Raw genomic sequence first — 20,877 nt, 5'->3', positions numbered from 1 at the left:
AATCATGTTGTATTAGTTTAGGTCTCATTCAGTCCAGCACTGTTGGTTTGCTCTAAAGTGGCAACAAATTCCTTGCTCATACTTGGCCAATAAAGTTCATTCTGATTCATATAAAGTTTAAAAAACCCTTTTTATGATTAAACTCTGATTAATGAGGAGCCTTACAAATTTACAAACATTAAAATACTCAATCTGAGATCAGTGAGATGCAATACACTGAAGCACACAGGAAACCAACATTCATAACCTTCTTATTGTCCATAGAGAGTATCTGGAGTTGACAAATATGTTTTTTTTTTTTTTCCTAGTGAGGGTTAGAGAATCATGCCTATACATTTTTTGGCATGTTGAGCAATATTGAATGAATAAAAAAAAAAAAAATTCCCAGTTCAACACACTTAGTCAAGAAGTTTTGAGTGCTCTATTCTTGTGATGATCCAATCTGGAGTCACACCCTGGGTAAACTCCCTTTGGAATCTGCCAAAACAAAGAAAACAAGATGATGTTTAAACAATTATAACAAAATACTGCTATTTCTGGACATTAACTCAAGGTAAATGGTAGCTTCTCTCAATCTTAATATTTATAAGCAATTTAAACTATAATAAAACTATGTTTAATAAGAATCTTGCAATCTATCTCAATCTCACTACGAGACGCAATACATGAACAATAAAAAGAGTAATCACAATACTCACTCATAATTGGCTGTAAGCAATCTCTTGGTCTCTGGTCTCTCTCCCTCTCCACCAACGGCAACCTGGAAAATTCTCGCTCCCTCCATACTGTCATCAGGAATTCTGGCACTAGTTAAGTACCAGAAGCGCATCAAAATACTTACAAATTTCCTCCCTGAAAATGAAAGAAAGACACTGCAATTATTTTTGTCATACATATGAAATTATGGTCTACTTTAAACAAAATCTTGGGATGGTTTCAAAGACAGGGCTTAGATTAAGCCAGGATTATGCCTTAGTTCAATTAGGTCGTTTAAGTAGCTTTTATAAACATGCCTTAAAAGAAAAGGCATCTTGAGACAAAACAATGGCACTGACATATTTTAAGAGCTGCTTTCAGTTAAAACAGCTCAAACATGCATTTTAATCTGTGAAATAGGGCTAGTAACCTATAGAACATACTGGCTCTCATAAGAACTAGTCCGATAAATAGGATGCCAAAAAGCTGGATGCAAGCTACAAAGATATTTTTTTCTAAATTACTCGCCCACAAAGAATAATTAAACATATTACCTGGGCGAATATTGCGTGGTATGAAGCTTATAGGGTCTCACCGCTATCATCATAGTAAATGCCCACATCTCCAGTTGTTGTGTACATGATCTCATCAGACTCGGCTGACAGCGCCCTCTGGTGGCTCAAAGGCAGATGAGCGCATTTTTCCTCAAGTTTTTCTATTAGCTAAGAGAGAAAATATAAATAAATGACTCATATTGACATCAAATAATCTTAAACAGGAAAACAATAGGATAATTGTTATCTACATGTACTTACATCTTTAGCCACTAATCCCTCAAGAGACTCAAACTGACACTGAGACAGCAATCTTGAAACATGTGAGAAAGCCTGAGAAAGGACAGGTTTGAATATTCTGTTTAAGACTACAATTTGGCATTTGTTGATATAATATTCATTTAAAAATATGAAATATGAAACTGACAATTAAACATGCATATTCTTTGGTATGTTCATTCATAAAACTTATATAAATACCTAAAATATGGCTCTTATAAAATGTTATCAATTTAGACATTCATTTTGGTCCCTAATTATCATAGAACAAGTACTGTTATATCTAACATTATTCAGTGTCTATTACATGTCGTCGGTTAAGCAAAACAAACAAAAAACGACTCGTCGGAGGAGACACAGAGACATCTATAACTCACCTGTTTGGCTCCTTCCGTGAACTCCTCGATGCTAAACTCTTTGTCGAAGTAAGTTCGGATGAGAAAGAAGTAGATGCGGGTTCGGAACCAGATGAAGGGGTTCGGGATGCCGACAACCACAACCTTTTGGTTCTGTTTGTGTCTCCCCCGCTCAGAGTACTGACGAACATTCCACACAGCAGACGACACGGGGGCGAGTCGTCTGGACTGATTCACTAAAAGTGGCTTTGATGTAAAGTACCGGATCAGAATGGAAACGGGCCTGTTACAGCTACTGCACCTCAGTAAGGGCAGCGCCATCTTTCTCCCATCATCCTCAGGGGCCCATCTGTTAGAAAAATCCGACTGACAACATACTAAAGAGAGAATAGTTCCACATTTACAGATAAACATAACGGATTTGAACAATATATCAGTATTTTTCGGACAGAAAAGATTTACACTTTATTTAAATTATTAATTCAATTTATATTATGTGTGTTGATTGTAAAGAGAATACGTTTAACACATTTTATAGTAGGGGTGTCCAATTTGTTCACAAACTGCTCTTTTGAGTCGGTTTATTTAAATGAATCATTTGAATCGGTTCTCAAACCGAGCTGACCAATTCGTTAAAGAATCAGACTGAATGGTTCTGAGAGGTTCTCGTGGCAACAATTCCTCTACTCATTTTTCCAGCATTGTGAATAAACAACAGTAATACAAAACAATATTTGTCTACTTGGCTTTACGTGAATGATTTTTAGAGCATTAGAGACTTTTTAAACGGTTCTTTGAAACTAACTGTTTGAAAGAGTCGACTCGAAGAAACGAGTCGGGCTTCCTTATCACTCCAAAGAAGGCAAAAGGGTGGGTGCAGCGAATGGACAGTAAACTTCAGATTGTCAGAAATGGATTGTCAGGAAAAGCTGGAGGTGCCCGTATACACCGATGTGGACAGAGAGACTTTCTTGAGGGACATATATCCTCTGGTAACGCGTGTTGTATATATAATAACAGTAATTTGTTGCGGTGTTGTGATTGTGTTGCGTGTAAATGAAACACGTGTCTCATTCAGCGCAGACCTGTGGTTCTAAAGCGCGTGCCACTGGGGCCCTGTGTGCGCGCGTGGACGGTGAGTTATCTCGCAGAAAAAGGGGGAGACCGCGAGGTCAAAGTGCACGTGTCCCCAGAGCCCAGGATGGACTTTCTGCATAAGAACTTTGTGTACAGGTGTGTGATTTAACACAGATCATGAGTCCAGCAAAAACTGTGGAAGTTGAAACATCATTCTGTATTTCAGGACACTGCCATTTGACAAGTTTATTCAGAGAGCTGCAGAGGCAAAACACTCTGATTTCTTCATTAGTCAGGTTAGTTACCTTTAGTGTGTAATCTATAAAAAAATGTGCATTTCCAGTGTGATAAGGTGTTTTTAAAAGTATATTCTGTAAGATTTTTATTTTGAATATTATATTTAAGTGTAAATACATTGCATTGTGCCACCTAAAGCTAAATTCCAAAGTTTGGAAGTAGTTCTGGCTTCAGACACACTAACCATTTACTATTATTTTTTTTATTTATTTTTTTACTAAGGTCCACAAGTTTTTTTGTGAGCCAAACACAAACATAATCTTATTTTTCTTAAACTTCTTGTTCCCAACAGAATGAAAGCTATTACTTGCGCTCACTTGGAGAAGATGTTCGTAAGGTAGTGAATTAGAAATTATTATCCTACTTGTTTGGGACTGTAGAGTTTAATTCAAATAAAGCTGTAATATGCCTCAGTATATTCACTATAGAATGCCTGGAAAATATTCTTGTCCTCTCCCTTTAAGGAACCTGCTGATTTAAGCAAGCAGTTCCCTGAGCTGGCAGAGGACTTCTGTATACCCCAGTTCTTTGAGCCGGAGCAGTTTTTCTCCAGTGTCTTTCGTATCAGTTCCCCTGGTCTGCAGCTGTGGACACACTATGATGTGAGTTCTACATACCTATAGGTTTTGTCACTTTTTTTTTTTTTTTTTTTGCAGAAGTACAGACAAAGAAAATGTGACCGTGCAGTCTCTTGTAATGTTTTTAAACCACTCTAGGTTTGATATGGCTATGTTAATATTTACCATAGGTAATGGACAACCTTCTAGCTCAGGTTACAGGAAGAAAGCGTGTTGTTCTCTACAGCCCCAAAGATGCCCTTCATCTCTATCTCACAGGTGATCCTCAGTATTTTACAAATGACAACTGTGTATAGAATATAAAATGTTATAAATTTTATCTATACGCACACAAAGATACATTTCACAATGTTTAAGATAAAGCTGGACTTGCTAAAATGCATCTGCATAGTTGTTGAATTGTCTTTTTTTTTTAGGGGACAAGTCTGAAGTTTTGGACATCGACACTCCTGATCTGCAACTTTATCCTGATTTTGTGAAAGCGTGCCGCTACGAGTGTGTTCTGGAACCAGGAGACCTGCTCTTCATCCCAGGTACTGGATTCTTTACCCGTGCCAATTAGTTACACATACAGGAAAAACTACTGTATATACTTCCACACTGCACTCATAACCTAAAGTAATGCTGAACTAATTGCATGCAAAGAATTGCAATTTTTAATGTAATGAAGTCTGAATTACATTTCCTCAGCTCTTTGGTTTCACAATACCCTGGCTCTCCAGTTTGGAGTTGGTGTCAATGTGTTCTGGAAGCATCTTCCACCTGAGAGTTATGATAAGAAAGATCCATATGGAAACAAAGACCCAGTAGCAGCTACTCGAGCCCTGCAGGCACTGGAGAGGACCCTAGGCATCTTGGAAGAACTGCCACCTGATTATCGAGATTTCTATGCTCGTCGTATGGTGCTGCGGATTCAAAGTCGGGCATACCTTAAGCAACCCATTGAGGCGGCACAGGAAAATTTAGACACTACATAGTTCTCTCATTCATTCAGACTGAATGGAGCTGTACACATGGAAATGCCATTGAAGACTTTGTCATGTAATTGCCGTTAAAGGAAATCTGAGAGAATGGTGAGGAGAATGTGTATATGGACCATGGACAAACTGTTTAAATTAAAATTGACATTTTATTGTAGATAACAGTTCATGAATTTAACCTACATGTTAAAGCATTGTAAACAAGATGGAGCCGCCTCTCATCCAGGCTGGTGGTAATAAATGGTGCTTGTGATCACAACAGTCTTCAACAATTAATGCTTCTGATCACAGAATTTCACATAATTGGTTTGGAAAACATGAGAATTTTCTCAATCTTCTAGTCTTCTTCATCACCTGGAGGCTGAATGATAAATCTTGTCAAAGGCAGTTACAACATCAAGAGTTGCAGCTCCGCCTCAAATCCTTAAACAACTTCCTGATCAATGTGTTTCTGTTGGGTGGTTGAATTATCAGCATCAATGCAACAATAACATTTACTAAGAATCAGCATTCATCTTCATTTTTATCACATCAGTCTTTCTGACATGTAGGGAACAGCATGATAGGTAGGCCATTATAGACAATTCATTAGAGGAACAAAAAATAAAAGAACACAGATGGCATAATCCAGCGGTGAGACCTCAATATTCCAGAAACTTTGGATTCAGATACATAAGGAAGAGCTAACCCAACCAGTGTTAATAAAATATCTGAGAGTGGAACACATGAAAGCATCACACATGGACAATCACACATACTCATCTGTCTTGTCTTTGTGAAGCAACAGGTGTCTTAAACTCCTAAAACAAACCAAACAAATGACCACCATCCAGACTTCCTTGAGCTGGACATGTCTTGATCTTCATAGTCATAATTCCAAAGCATAACTTCTCAGATCCTTCTCCAAATAATCTCAGGCAGCCTTGCATGTTAGGATTGAATACATTCAGTCATAGAAACATTCAAACGAGACAATTAGCATTCTAACTTTTTGAGCTACAGTGTTTGTGCTTTTGAACGTGGCACACTAAGAGTCGTCCTGCATCATTGAAAAAAAGACAAAGAACTCGATCTAAACAGGAAAAAAATGGCACGGTTGCAGGAAGTAATGTATCAGGGTTCTCATGGGCGCGAAGAGCTCTTTTGGAGGTTGCCCAATGGGAAATGGACAGACAGTGGTGTTGAACTTGGGCAGATTATAGGACAGATCTGAAACCATTAGGGAGTTGCTGCTGTTCCCCGGCCAGTCTTCATCTTCTCCAGCCTTTTTGAGAGGTGGCTGTTACTAGACTCCAACTCTTCAATCTTGTCCAATGCAGATCGTAGCTGCCATGAAGCAAAGTTGCAAAGTTGAGCAAGCCATTCATTTTATTATATGTACATACAAGTAGGACTTTGTCTATTATTTTGTTGAAAGCAGAGCTATTTGGCTATTGTACCTCTCGCTGCAGTTTGCGTTTTTCAGCTTTGAGTTCGTCCTCCACCTTCTCTGAATTTTCAGAGGCAGCTTTGTACCGGGTCACCTGACCCTCGAGCCTCGTGACCTACAACATGAGTTTCAATTAAAACTATTCAATAAAAAGTATTTCATATTTTAAAAAGGGTAAAATGTGTTGAAATTGTAAATATAAACACACACATATATATAAATATATATTAAAAGAACTCACATTCTGTTCAAGTGCTGTGACTTCTTGCTCTGATTTGACAAGTTTAAATTTGAGGTCAATGATTTGCCTGTTGGCATCCCCTGAAACAAGGAACAATTACACAACTCAACATCTGAGGACGAGAGTCTTACTTGCTTAACTAATGAACCAAACCTGTTAAAAATGGCTAATGATGTGATGAATATACTTTTACCCTAAACTCAAAGTGTGCAGGCATGTCCTTACTCTGTATATCCATGATGTTGGAGTCAGCACCATTCTCCAGCACATCCCCCTCTGGGCTGGATGTGTCCTCTGTGCCATTCTTTTGTTTCTTCTGCTCAAGTTGACCTTTCAATCTCTTGACCTGGACAAATAACATGCTTGGGACTGCACAAAATATAATAAAACAAAACAAAGCGAGTGTAAAGCAAGCAATTGCCAGATACGCACCTGCTCTATTAAGTTCTCCCTCTCATCAACCAGTTTTCGCAAGCGTATTTCTGAAAAGTAAGTTCAACAGATTGACTATAAGACAACAATAAATTTTTTTTCCTGCATTTGTTTTTGTTCTTTTTTTTGGGGGGGGGGGGGGGGGGGGGGGGGTAATAACAACACCTCCTTAGGGTACATTCATACTCACAATTTTGTAACAACTCTAGTAAAACTTAAAAAAAGTATTCCGCAATAATAAAATACATTCATATATTAAAATATTCCAAGGTTAGACAGGAAATTTTTTAACATACCAGGGGTGGGAGGAGCCAAAGGCATGGAGGGGGAAGAGTCAGGGCATGCAAAAGTGAGGCTATCCTATGCTGGGATGTGAAGGATGAGGATGGACAACATGCAGAAACTTCAGTGACCTCAGAGGCCTCAGCCTCATGCAGTCAAATCTCTCAGGATTCACTCAATCTATACATTTATTACATGTCAGTGTTTTGATTGTGAGCTTACTTGAGCTTATTCAAATGAGTGTGAAGAAAAACATCCTATAATTCATGACATAAAAATTAAACTTTAAATCACAGTTTTATTTGTATATATTCTTATCTAAAGCAGTTTAATTAAATGTCCTCTATCATTATATAAAAGCTTATTCAGTTAGCTGGTAAATTAAATTATTACTAAAATATACTAAAACAGCACAATCAACAACAAAAGTTTAAAATATATATTTTTAATTTATTCATTTTATTTTAACATAGATGTTCAATTAACATAGGACTCAATGTTCCAACACCATCTTCACCAAACATAATTAAAATGAAATGCTGGTTTTCAATTATATCTCTCAAAAAATTAATTGAAAAAACAAAGTAAGAACTACAACACTCCTGTCAAATCCTTAGAGGAATATTTAATAGGGTTGGCACACAATAACATTTTTTTTTTTTTAATTATTTACCACATTTGGAACAACATACCATCCATACAACATACAAAGTACATTATGGGTTCTTTGCAACAGAAAATACTGTAATTAGAAAGCTGCTAAACATGACCGCAGCATAGACAGAAAGGTGGTAATTTCCAAAACAGAATAATGTATTAATTACATATTATGAGAAACATTTTATTCATGCTGGTGTAAAATTTCTAAATAAATATGACACTTTATACCTATTACTGCTACCATTAAATGTGCAATTTATTTTAGATTTTACATATTGTTTGACCTAATTTCCTAATTTCCAGAGTTCATTCAGTATTGTTAATCAGGTGTAAAACATTCATGTATAAAATAAGCTTGCTGAAACAGCTGTGGTGACTGATATTTGGGCTTGACTGTAAGACAACTTTGGTTTTCTAAGGTTCTCTGAAGTTATGGTCCCAAAATAATTTCATTAAGACCTATAAGTGCAATGTTACTTGTTGAATAGAAGATGCTGAGTAAAGACACTCAGCAACATCCTTGTATTAAGACATTTTACATTCTTCTTTCCCCTTGCCCTTTCCTTTCCCTTTTCCACTTTTTTTAGATTCTTTTCTATCATTTTCCTTGTGACTCCCTGTGGCTTCCTGCACTTCTGAAATATTTGATGCCTTGTTTTCATGGTGAATGGAACTATCAATCACTTGGCCTACATCTGTTTTCTCCACCTCTGAACTTTGATTAGCTCCTTTACTGAGTGTCACATCTTCTGATGCCTGCTGCTGCTCCTCAAATGCACCAGGTGTGTCATGCTGCTGATCATTAGATCTGACTTCACTGTTTGTTTCGCTGTTCTCTGTTAAACATCTTTCTACATCTGTTGCTGTTTGTGGGTTTTCTGTGGCATGACCATCATCTTCATGCTCCTTTGGCTTTGATTCCTGATCTGAATGTTCCAGACATTCATCTCCTTGAGTCTGGTCCTCATCATTGGCATTCCTTTGGCATTTCCTGGCTTGCTTCTTGTGCATTTTCTTTTAACAAAGCAGAGTCCTCATTTGGTTGATCTAGAAGGTTTCTTAAAGGGGCACCTGATGATGCTTCAAGGTCCATTTCATCAAAATCAAATGATTCTCCTTCGTCTTCTTCCTCCTCCTCCTCCTCCTCCTCATCTTTTTCCTTGAGTTCTTGAAGAACCACATCTGACTTTACCAGAAGGTCTTCATCATCTTCAGGCAGTTGCACATTAATTGTAACCTGATCTTGGACTGATTTTTCCTCCTGAGCATTTTCTACCTTAGGTTCTTGTTCAGAAGCTTCTAAATCTACAACTGTTTCCTGATTTGCTTCATTGGAAGACAGGTGATCCTCATGTATAACCTGAATCTGTGTTTCAATTAAAGGAGTGTCTTCAACATGGCATCCATCATGATCTTGGATTGATCTTTCCTCCTGAACTTTTTCTACCTTGGGTTCTTGTTCAGAAGCTTCTAAATCTACAACTGTTTCCTGATTTGCTTCATTGGAAGACAGGTGATCCTCATGTATAACCTGAATCTGTGTTTCAATTAAAGGAGTGTCTTCAACATGGCATCCATCATGATCTTGGATTGATCTTTCCTCCTGAACTTTTTCTACCTTGGGTTCTTGGTCAGAAGCTTCTAAATCTACAACCGTTTCCTGATTTGCTTCATTGGAAGACAGGTGATCCTCATGTATAACCTGAATCAGTGTTTCAATTAAAGGAATGTCTTCAACATGGCATCCATCATGATCTTGGATTGATCTTTCCTCCTGAACTTTTTCTACCTTGGGTTCTTGGTCAGAAGCTTCTAAATCTACAACCGTTTCCTGATTTGCTTCATTGGAAGACACATGATCCTCATGTATAACCTGAATCTGTGTTTCAATTAAAGGAATGTCTTCAACGTGGCCTCCATCAAACACTTTTTCACTAGGCACATTAAGGTTTTCTTCATCTAGTTCTTCATCTTGTGTCTCAACCTCCTCTTGGTCCACGTCTGCTCCAATACTGTCTGGAAGTTGACTTTCCATTGGCTGATCAATAGGTTGTTCCTGGATTACATTTTCAGCATCATTTTCCACATTCTCCATCACAGGGGAACTTATCTTATCGGGCTTATCTTGATCTTCAAAGATAGTGTCGCCATCTAGATCGATATTTTGGAGCCTTTCCTTCTGTTCTTCTACTTCACAGTCCAGATGACTCTTCTCTTCCTTGACACCTACCAATGAAGAATTCTCAATGTTCTCAGAGCTGCTGATGGACTCAACGCACACTCCAACAGTATCCATGGGCTGAGCAGAAGGTTCATGAGGCAGTGAAGTTTCTGTTTCTGAAGCCATAAGCTCACTGCTGAGGATTACAGGTTCTGGATCAGTATTTGTTGAATCCTCAGTGTGGTCATCAATAATGTTTGCAGGGTTAGAGATAACATCGTTGGACAGATCATCTAAAAGGACATCATTGCTAGATTCAGGGCAATCGGAATTTGAGATGGTTTTAGAAATTTCTGCCGAATCAGCTTCATCTGTAACTAACTGAATTTTGTCTTGAGCATCATCAGCATTAATATTTGTGCTTGTTATTTCAACACAGTCCAATTCATTGGTTCCTTTATCATCACGTGGGACATCTGCATTCATTGTTGTTTTGGATACGTCATTCCCTAAGGGTTTCTCATGGTTTTCTTCCAGACCTTCCATTTCTTGGTTTAAATTATCTTCACTCAAAACTACTTCATTCTTATCATCCATTTTTGTCTCACTCTCTTGCTTGTCATTTTGTTTCTGCTTCTGCTTGTTTTTCTTCTTCTTTTTCTTTTTTTTATTTGAAGCACTGGCACCCTGTGTTTTGGGGAGTGTCTCCATTTGAGATGATTCCACAGATTCCTCTTTGAGTTCATCATCAAGCACAGCCTCACCAGGTTTATCAGTTTCATCATGGATTGAACCAGAGACAGACTCTAAAGGAGTTTCCTCTTTGATTTCCTTACTAGGTTTGACACATTCGCTCTCTTGTTGATTTGTCTCCATAAGTCCATCCTTGTGAACTTTGCACTCTAATTCTTCAGTATCAGATCTTGAATCTTCCTTTATATGTGCCTCAGATTTGATCTGCTCCTTGGGTCTTGCTGCAGTGAGTTCCTCACCAACAGAACTTGGAGGTTCTTCAGGTCTATTCTCAAGCTGCCCTACACCCTGATTCATTTGGTCCCCAAGGTCTCCATTCTTATTTGCTTCTAAAGGTGTCTTTGTAGAACTGAAAGGGGCATGTGAAGACTGTTGATTCCCTTGCATCCTGTCATCCAAATCTTTTTGTTGCTGGTCTTTACACAGCTTCAACTGATGAGTGCCTGGGAGATGATGGAGGTGTCAGTAGTTAAAGCCAAAAGAAATGTGTCTCTATAGAAGCCAAAGAGTATCTTGCAAATGTTTAGAGCAAGAAGTAAAAGGAAGAAGGAAAGGAGGGAAAACGAAGACTCCAAGGCAAAGCTCTTAAGCCTAAAAAAAATCAAATGTGTCAAAGGATGTCCCAAAGAAGAAAATCCCACAGTTTAAAGTCAAGAACTGAAGAAACTACTCTGCAATTCCTTCTCTTGATTTTGATTTCAAAGTCAAGAATGATTAAATATTTGCAGCAATTTGATAAACACTTGTCCAGCAGAATATTGAAATATGGACTCAAGAAAGAGACAAGATCATGTAGTGTTTGGTTCATGATATGCTATTAATTAGCTGTACAGTATATGCAAAGTGGATACAGGGAAACAGGAAAGTGTGAGAGATGTTAATGAAATGTGCATTCATACCAGGTTCTTAGAAACGGTTTAGTTTAGACTTAGCTCAAGCTCTATAAGATGAAAATGCAAAGTGGGAAAGATAAAGTTATGTAGGCATGCAATAAATTATGTTAAGAAAAGCAGCTTACCAAGTATACTACTCCCCTCTCGGATTTCAGCTGATGCTGTTTGAGAATTCTGTTCAGCCTTTCCAACTTCTTCCCCTGTTTCTCCATTGGTGGCCAAGTCGGGTCCAAGGACAATACCATGTTTCTGTACAGGAAAACAATTTAATATTAGTAAAAAACAGATTAGTTTAAAAACAGATTCGGATTAAATTTAGACACACTAGGCCTAATTTAGATTTTTTTTTTTTTTTTTTTTTTTTTTTATGTGTCTGTATTTGTTGATGCACAAATATAATATAATATAATATTCTGTTCATTCAGTCAAGTTGGGTGTTAATGAATCAGTCTTGATTTATATTATATTCTGGATCTGGATATTTGTTCTGTTAGGAAATGTTCATTGGAAAAGTATGAGTCCAAGTTTTCACCACACATATCAATACCTTCAAAATATCTTTGAGCTGAACAACCTCATCTCTGAGCTCATCCCGCTCATTTCGAATGGCATCAGAAAATTCCTTCTGCCTCTCTAATGCCTGAACAGCACCAGAAGGGATTTGGCAAAGATGCAGCAAAGACGAGAAAAAGAAGGTGAAAGCAATGAAAACATCAATGCTGCAGACAACAAGAACAGTTTGGCAAAGTACAGACAGATTGTAGCAGGAAACAGATGTAGAACCAAGCAAATCTATATGTTTTAAAGGTGAAATTATAATTCTCTTAACGTGAAGGTAAAGTCAAATAAAACTTTTATGGGAGTTGGATACTGAGGGATCATACCCCAATTTTTTTATTCTTCCACTCAATAGTTTCCTGGAGGTCAGAAATCTCCCTAACAAAGCCATCTTGCTTGAGCCGTAATTGACGGATCTCCTAGAGAGAGGTATTATGCATGGAAGAAGACCAAATATAAAGGAAAATGAAAAGTTGTTCAGGCAGATGAGCAGAAGCCAAGCATTTGAAAAAGACAAAAGTTTCACGACAGAGACATAAATACAACAATACTCACAGTGAGCAGTTCTTCACTCTGTTTCAATGTCTCCTTCAATTCACTGAACTGAAACTGCAGTATACTATGAGCATGCTTCTCTCGTTCAAGGTCCTGGAAAAAAAAAATAGAACTGCTTTTTAGTTTTTTATTTCTTTTAAATTCAAAATGAAGACGTTTTTACAGTAAGTGTACTTTCTCATTTTTCACACAAAAAGAAATTACAAACAATAACAAAAAGTTAATTAATAAACAAATGAATTAAAATTCCAATTAAAAGCTCTTACTATTTAAATGTAAGCTATTATTCGACAATGTATTACAACAAACCATTACTACAACTTACTATAATGCACACCTGACTGTACAGACCTTACACTTTTCCTCAAGCTCACGGCGTGTTTCAAACAGCATCTCCTCCAGTTCCATTAAAGAGTCTTTTAAAGTGTCCACTTCATACATCATATTGGTCTTCTCATTGTCCAGCTGTGCATTGGACACCATGGCCTTACGGTACTTTTCTTCCACTTCCAAAAGGGAATCCTTCAAAATGTCAGACACCATATTAAAATCAGCACACTCACAAAACACCTCTGAACACGTATTACAATACTTACTAAATTAACCATGAGCACACTTTTAGACTAAATTTCATTATAATATCATGAAGAAAGATGTGTAACTATGTTTTTTAGAATAAGATTAAGTCAAAGATGGAAGCAAGGGAGAGAAATCAGACTATAGACTTCTATGGCACAGAAATATGAACATGCAAGACGAAAGCCATGTAAGAAGCAGAGGCCAGTTATCACGATCTCATCATGTTCCGAGTGAACCACTCGCTGATTAAAAAGCACAAATTTGAGCTGTTGTTCCTTTGCCAGCACTGTCATATGTAACTCAGATAAAGCAGGTTCTTGCTGGGCTTTTGACTGGCACTGTCTTTACCAGACATGTACCTTGAGCTCTTTGAGGTTCTGCATGTGCTTCGCCTCCACATCTTGAATCTGATCCTTAAGCTCATGGATCTCCTGAATGAAAAGCATGAAGAGTGAGAATGAGGAGGAAGGCTAAAGGATGCAGTGGAGGAAGAACAATGAAAGGGTAAAGAATGCCAGACTGATTTACAGATGAATACTGTGCAAGAAAGTACAAAGCTGTAGAAATTAACAGTGAAGCAGATTATAGCAGGTGCTCAGTCCTACTCCTGAAGAGTTTAACAAACAAACATCTTGGTTATGAGTCTGGTAAGGGGTAATAATAGAACAACAGTTTTAAAAAAGTGATTTTACACTATTATTTACAACAGAATCTCATGGGTTCAAATAAAGAATTTTTTTTTTCAAAGAGAGAAATAAAAGCCATTCCTTTCCTGGTTTAAAAAAAAAGAACAAAAGAACTTGAATTTGAACAATGATCAGGGAACTGAGTGAAATGCTTCACACTGCATGCTAAAGAGAATGAAAGCCAATCTAACTGAAAAACTTTGCCGGGTTAGTGAACATCGTTCAGCATGTGTTCGTTTTGACGAACTTTTGAAATTTTAATAATTTCAATAATAAAAATTTCATAATTTTCTATTCATGACTGATCTTTTTCATATCTTGGCACTAGATGAACTGTTAAATGATTGATCTTGAGTCCCTGTAGTCCAATTGGACTCTCATGTCCTGATGTAATATAAATTATAAACTTGACAGTTGATTTCTATAAAATGTAGTTTGAATACTATCCTCTCACTTGTTTAAAAGATTAAGGAAATTAACAAAGTTTGAGAAAACGTTTAATTTTCCAATAAAAGATGATTTTTTTTTTTTTTTTTTACATTACTTACATTTTACATGATTTGTTACATTTAATCACCCCTTAGCAGATTTTGACTCTTATCTGGTTCAGGTGTGTTTGATTAGATGTGACTCTGATGAAAGGTACTGTAGATCTCAAGGAACTGGACTGAGCAACATATGAAGAAAGAAAATGACAGTGTACTTCTGTGAAGAAGGTGTATGATGAAAATGAGCAATGATATCTTATCATACAAAATTATACTACAAAAAATAAAAATAATAATAATTATATAACTAAACAAAACGTGATGTGATACAGTGCCGGAAACTACTTAGATTAAAGGGCAATATCTGCGCCCTAAAACGGATTTTTATGGGCATTTTTACCTTTTTTTCTAACCACATTAAAAAAACAAAACAAAAAAAAAAACACACAACTTAAATCAGATTCTCAATTTGAATAATTACAGTCAAACCAAAATTTATTCAGACACCTTGAACATTTCATTCATTAATATAGCTTATTCACTATAGTTGGTAATAAAATGACAAGATCTCAGAGTTAAACTGTGTCAGAAAAAATAATCTTAATTATGTCAGATAACACTTAAAACATGGTCAGGTCAAAGTGTCTGAATAATTTTTGGTTCCAAATTTTTATAAATTTTACTGGTAGTCCACTGTATGAAGAATTTTTGGGTATAATGTGTCACAGTTTACTTTATTTTGCGATCCTCACTTACATAAATGAACTATAGTATCCTGCACCCACTATAAAAATATACCAAAAATATAAAAAATGTCTTAATTTTTGGTTTGACTGTATGGCTTTTAATTTTTAAATCAAATCAACATCAAATATAAATGTGACCGTAAATAAAATACAAGATATCAAACAAAGCTAACCCCCTAACTAGAAAGACACTGAAGAGAATATAACGAAATTTAATTCATAAGTAAATAAATGTTGCATTTACTGTCTGTCGTCTGTCCAATGTAAACAGCAAAAGCATACCAGGAAATCATGGGATGATATCATATGGTTATATAAACTTGCTGCCTAAATTTAAACTGGCACCAAATAGATCAGGACAAACACCTTGATTTCCCGTATGGATGCTTCTGTGTCAGCAGAGATGGATGTATCTCCACTTCCTCTCCTTGAGGATGTCCCACCCAGAGAGGTAAGAGTGGCGCCAGATATAGTTGATGCTCGTGAAGAGCCCTAAAAATACAAGTAATAAGTCGATTGTTTATACAGCTCACCATGACAATATGCTTAATTGGTAAAAGTTCTACACAAATAAAAGTCACAAACCTTTTCTACGTAGTCTCGCTCTAACTTGTCATCAACCTGTAAACAAACAAAATTTTACAAATTCAATAGGTTTTTTAGTCTTGCAAGTCAAGTCAGGCCATTACAAGTCTCTTATTCATTCACTGTGATTATTGATGTCTACTGAAGACATGCTGTTGACACAAAAGTTAGTAAAAAAGACTTTTTTTTTTTTTTATTAGAGGAAGAAAATCAGTTTGATTAATAAGACTGATAAATCAAAACGAAACCAGCAAGTAATTCTGTAATAATTCTCAAGGTGTTGCAAATATCTTTTTACAATAAACTTGAAGTATAATATTAACAAAGGGAAAGTTCCATCAAAAATCATGGCACTCAAGAATTCAGTGCTTTTCCACACATAAAATCTTGCTGAAACAAGTGACCACTGACCATGCAGACCATCACCTCAATCCAACATGCCTTTTCTTTTATGCATAAATACACACACATTTTAAACCAGGGCATCAATCACCACAGAGCACATGAACCCCAAGTTTTCACTCTCGTACCATAGACAGCCTCCCATTAACATTCGGCAGGTCAGGAATGATGATGCGGTCAAGGTCTCTAGAAAGGCCACTGATATTAGCTGTGCTGCGCATAAAACTAGCCACTGAGCTACTGCAGTCCTCCTGGAAACCACCAGATGGCAGCAATTAACATCAATGCGAGAAGTATTTCAACTATTTAAGTCTTAACGTCCAAGTTTAACAGTTGGCTTTTTGCATGCACCCAAAGGAGGAGTGCACACAAACACACATCATCTGAGACATCCTTTCTTACACTGTTAAAGTAATTAATGGGTAAACATCAAGTTTAATTCATCATTTGAAAGCACATTCATGACTCAAGTAGAAACATCCACAATCAACGACACACGACACAGTAACTGTACAGGCACCAGATTTAACAGACATTAAAAGCAAAAGCCACTTAAACTGGTTGCACGTAGCAGTAACTGAATTTGTCACTGTGAAATAAAACTGTTGATCCAAGATCATCTTGGGAATCAGCGACACTAGGTTGCTCACCACTGGGCTGCCACAAGCAGAATTTGCCCTGGACGAAGTCCTAGAGCTGGAGCCCAGGAAACCACTGTATTCAGAGGACTAGAGGAACACACACACACACACTATGAGCATGTGAAGAATCGGGGAGAGAGAGAGAGAGAGAGAGAGAGAGAGAGAGAGAGAGAGAGAGGTACATATGTATATACACAAAGTTTGGAGATTGACAGACATTCCAGGCCTCTTGCAGTCACCGCACATCTATAAGCTTCTCAAAAAAAAACAAAAAAAAAAAAATCTAACAAAACTCAGAAAAACAAGCTGGTAGATGACTTTAAGAAGACACATGCCTGTTATTGTCTTGCAGATCCTCTGAATGAGCTAGATGGGTAGTAGATATGAAATACTAATTTTACTTATTACTCTTACAGCATTACAGCATTCACAAAACACATTCAAAGTCTTTTCCAAGTCTTATTTTGACTTTTTCGTGATACACAAGTAAACTGTTTTAGCCTCAAATTAACAACAACAACAAAAAAACACTTAAAATGTATACAAATAGTATTTTGTGAATAGAGTGCATAAGTGCCCGCCCCCTTTTTCAGTGCCACTGGTTCCGGAAGCATTTTTTCCATTCATTTTTAGGGATTTAAAAAAAAACTAAAAAATTAAAGAGTTATAAGCCATGAACCAAGACAATCAGCTACAAAGTGAATCACAACTCTACAAACTTTGATTTGAAGCAAGAAGGTATTGGAAAAGCAGACAAAAATACAAAAAGGTACAAGACTGTGTACTTAACACTTTCTGAGGGAAAGAGCTACAAACACATGAAGTAGTGCAAACAGCAGAAATGAATTAAAAATGACGGAGAAACATAAAACTACTAATTTGCCAATGTTGATTATATATAAAAAACAATATATTTTAAGTTTATTTCAAAATATGCATATATACACAAACATGTAAGTATTTTGAGAGTATAGAGAGATCGACTCGATAACGGCATTCGCAGTGCTTCATAGGAGTGGGCAGAGCTAACAAGATCTTTTGGCACGTGTTGCTTTTTTCAACTCTGATTGGTGTAATTTTCTGTACAGCATCATGGGTAATGTAGTTTTTCACCTGGAATTCCGCTGTAAAACATGAATATTTTTTTAAAATAAGCTTAAATAATGCGGGCTGATGTCTTCAACAGAAGCAAATACCATTAATTAACAACCTCTTAGCTCACAGCAGGTCTTGTCTTTTAAGGTTTATAAGTTATCGTTCAAAATCAATTTCCCTATGGAGAAATCAATGGAGTTTTTACTTCCGGAACCCGACTGTTGCACTCTATAGTCTGAGTAACACAACATTATAAACAAGAACCCTTTATTTAATAATAATGAGCCAACATAAAAAATGAATTTTAAAAACTCACACACTTTTTAATGGTTAGGGAACTGAATCCACAGATTAATAGGGTAATAATTTCATGCACATTTAGCTATCATTCTTACAGCACGAGCACTGGAGCGTCGAGAGCCACTGTAGAGACTGTCCTCATATATAGAGCCCTGAGAGTGGATGGATACAGACACACAGACAAGAAACTACATTTATATCACACCTCAAGTTCTGACCCATAACCACTAGTGCAAGTAAGCATGCAAACTCTCTACAGTCTCAGTTCTCCTTTTGTGCATAATGCATTGATACAGCTGGACTGCACGTCAAAGCCAAAGCACAGGCAATTAGCTCAGTACTCAGGTGTTTGTGGTCTGTTTGGGTTTAAGGTCTAATAACTCTGTGGATGAGAGAGTGAAAGCATCTACAATGTGTGTACAGAGCTGCAAATATTATTGTACAGGAAGTGCTGTGGGGCAGAGGGTAATATGAGGAGCAGCACAAACCCTGTGCTTCCTGCTGTGCAGCAAAGGGAGCTAAACAGACAGGAGAGATGAACATTTCAAACCAAATACTGACTGAAAAGGTGGAGAACAGCAAAACAGAGGGTGGACATGAGAGAAAAAAAGAAAGCTCAAAATGATATAGAGAAAAGAGGGGATTTGAACACTGGACAGAGATTAAGTGAGATGAAAGGAGAGGATGAAGATAACAGACCTGGTAGCCACTGTAGGAAGGGACTTGATGTTTAGAGGAATAACTACTACTGCTGCTGTACAATTCAGAAGAATAGTAGGCACTCTAAAATAATGGGAAATAATGTAGATGGAATGAAAGATAAACTGATGAAGACAGAGGTGTGAGAGACAACACGAAAAGCTGCAATGCAAGGGCATCATGCCAGCTGAAGTCAGAAATTGTATTATATCGGCTTTTCACACTTGAAAACATTCACCGAGGACATTTTAATGTGCTCACACCTTTAATTTAGTAATTTAGCATTCTATTCCTCTTTTTACAACAAGTGTGAGTCATTGCTTGCCTCAGGGTTAAAAGTGGCTTTAACCCTGGATTAACAAAAGTTTTTAGTGTGAAAAGCCTTTAATTTTGGTACAATTTGCATGCATAAAACCATGTTACATCTACTATTTTACAAGTTGCCTGTGAAGAAAATCTAAAGCCTGAGATCTTTAGTTTTTTTTAGCTGGTCTTCCACACATGCCAAGCTGGTATTCATAAATAAATAAAATTAAATAAAAGACTTTGACACTTATTAGCCAAAAAGCCAAACATAAGCCGATATATTAGTCGACCACTAGGGTATTTCGTAAACAAACACATGCTTTTTCAAACACAGTGACAATCATCCACTCATGTTAGATATATTTTCATGTTAAATCACATAAAAAGTCACTAGGCCAGAGAATCAGGAAGTTAAAGAGACGCAGGACTGAAACCCACCGACTGCAGATCAAGTCTAGAGGAGCGCGTCATTTTGCTCTCATCACTGAGTCTGGAGCTCTGCGCATAAATACACAGAATTCAGTTTACAACCATCGCACCAATCTGTAGCACATCACACCACAGTTAGTCACATTGCTGCACCACGATCACCGCAAATGTGTAAACAACACAGCCTCCTAGAAGTCATTATAGATTAATCAACACGTTATTAATACTCAAACACGAACATCACACGGTTATTTGGGCCACTAACCCGACTAGACAATGTGCTGAGATCATCATCATAGCCATTGCTCTGTGGGAAAGACAACATGTCATGATTGATAGAATACCCTCTCTTTATAGAACACAAATGTGATGTTCATAATTGCTGTGAACGTACGGGTTTAGAAGAATGTTTTTTCTTTTTCTTGGACTTCTTATGTGAGTGAGAGGCGGCGGCCTGGGGAAGCTGGACAAGATGGTGGGAAATGGAAGTGGGATTAAACCACAGAATTTACTGCTCAATACTTCATAGTTGTGCACTGTGACATGCAGGTGAAGATTCAGACACTTAATAACAGACATTTAACTGTCACAAACTGTCATAAAACCCAGAGTACAGATCACACCTCTTCATTTGTAATGTTGATGAAACACTTCAAAACATCACAAATGTAGCATCACATATTACAATTAGCTATACTTAGTTGAAACACACCACAGTGCAAAAACAAAATGTCTTGTGAACTCAGTTATGTGCTCATCTCACTTTACCAGGAACCCAAAAGTAATGACACAAAACCGGTGCCTGAAGAAACATTTCCCACCCTGAGATTCTTACCCCGCCATAAGCACCCGCCGCATCCAAATCCAACTGCCCAGACAAACAAAACCATCATCAGCATGTAGAACATTTTGAACTGATTTATAACCTTTAGACAACACACTCACATACACCTTCACCATACACTCTGACCCACAGTACACAAGAACTATACAGTTACACTGATACTGACCCGTATGTTGCTCCTGCTCCCCACTGACATCCGTTCTTCATCATCTGACACCTTGGATGAAAAAAAAAAAAAAAAAAAAAAAAGGGTAAAATGAGATGGAGCCCAAAGTTAGCCTAAGTTTAAAGACTTA

The 20,877-nt window shown here is 37.1% G+C and overlaps 3 protein-coding genes across 39 annotated transcripts in view; 1 reads left to right on the top strand and 2 right to left on the bottom strand.

The window, feature by feature from the left end:
* Positions 1–111: 111 nt before the first annotated feature.
* maip1 (matrix AAA peptidase interacting protein 1) lies at positions 112–2,244 on the bottom strand. Its single transcript, XM_051905521.1, has 5 exons — positions 1,907–2,244; positions 1,512–1,583; positions 1,292–1,418; positions 699–852; positions 112–477 (listed from the first exon to the last, which is right to left on the bottom strand). Exons 1-5 carry the CDS (start codon positions 2,204–2,206, stop codon positions 399–401), a joined length of 732 nt encoding a protein of 243 aa, XP_051761481.1. The 5' UTR covers positions 2,207–2,244; the 3' UTR covers positions 112–398.
* A 314-nt stretch (positions 2,245–2,558) lies between these two features.
* tyw5 (tRNA-yW synthesizing protein 5) lies at positions 2,559–5,076 on the top strand. Its single transcript, XM_051905520.1, has 8 exons — positions 2,559–2,877; positions 2,964–3,118; positions 3,189–3,258; positions 3,552–3,596; positions 3,724–3,861; positions 4,008–4,095; positions 4,254–4,370; positions 4,528–5,076. The coding sequence occupies exons 1-8, from the start codon at positions 2,797–2,799 to the stop codon at positions 4,812–4,814; spliced, it is 981 nt and encodes a 326-aa protein (XP_051761480.1). The 5' UTR covers positions 2,559–2,796; the 3' UTR covers positions 4,815–5,076.
* Positions 4,947–20,877, bottom strand: part of lrrfip1a (leucine rich repeat (in FLII) interacting protein 1a) — a 36,795-nt gene continuing 20,864 nt past the window's right edge. For 7 of the 37 annotated variants that reach the window (XM_051905468.1, XM_051905470.1, XM_051905474.1 and 4 more), the window contains 19 exons: positions 20,748–20,798; positions 20,573–20,605; positions 20,132–20,200; positions 20,003–20,044; positions 19,747–19,806; positions 19,003–19,086; positions 18,792–18,821; positions 18,399–18,455; positions 16,918–16,995; positions 16,396–16,518; positions 15,866–15,901; positions 15,647–15,772; positions 13,720–13,791; positions 13,133–13,303; positions 12,782–12,874; positions 12,553–12,645; positions 12,216–12,308; positions 11,794–11,917; positions 7,056–11,218 (listed from right to left, as the gene is read on the bottom strand). In XM_051905468.1, coding sequence (XP_051761428.1) covers positions 8,829–11,218; positions 11,794–11,917; positions 12,216–12,308; positions 12,553–12,645; positions 12,782–12,874; positions 13,133–13,303; positions 13,720–13,791; positions 15,647–15,772; positions 15,866–15,901; positions 16,396–16,518; positions 16,918–16,995; positions 18,399–18,455; positions 18,792–18,821; positions 19,003–19,086; positions 19,747–19,806; positions 20,003–20,044; positions 20,132–20,200; positions 20,573–20,605; positions 20,748–20,798 — 3,825 coding nt within the window. In that variant the 3' untranslated portion in view covers positions 7,056–8,828. Of the gene's footprint in view, positions 6,144–6,256; positions 6,362–6,487; positions 6,568–6,712; positions 6,834–6,919; positions 6,970–7,055; positions 11,219–11,793; positions 11,918–12,215; positions 12,309–12,552; positions 12,646–12,781; positions 12,875–13,132; positions 13,304–13,719; positions 13,792–15,646; positions 15,773–15,865; positions 15,902–16,395; positions 16,519–16,917; positions 16,996–18,398; positions 18,456–18,791; positions 18,822–19,002; positions 19,087–19,746; positions 19,807–20,002; positions 20,045–20,131; positions 20,201–20,572; positions 20,606–20,747; positions 20,799–20,877 lie in introns of those variants that run through there. The other 30 variants (XM_051905492.1, XM_051905493.1, XM_051905494.1 and 27 more) reach the window with 23 other exon arrangements.

Source organism: Ctenopharyngodon idella, chromosome 9 (assembly GCF_019924925.1).
Source record: "Ctenopharyngodon idella isolate HZGC_01 chromosome 9, HZGC01, whole genome shotgun sequence".
Classification (NCBI taxonomy): domain Eukaryota; kingdom Metazoa; phylum Chordata; class Actinopteri; order Cypriniformes; family Xenocyprididae; genus Ctenopharyngodon; species Ctenopharyngodon idella.
Note: the sequence above shows the minus strand (reverse complement) of the source record. Positions and strands in the feature narration are given on the sequence as shown.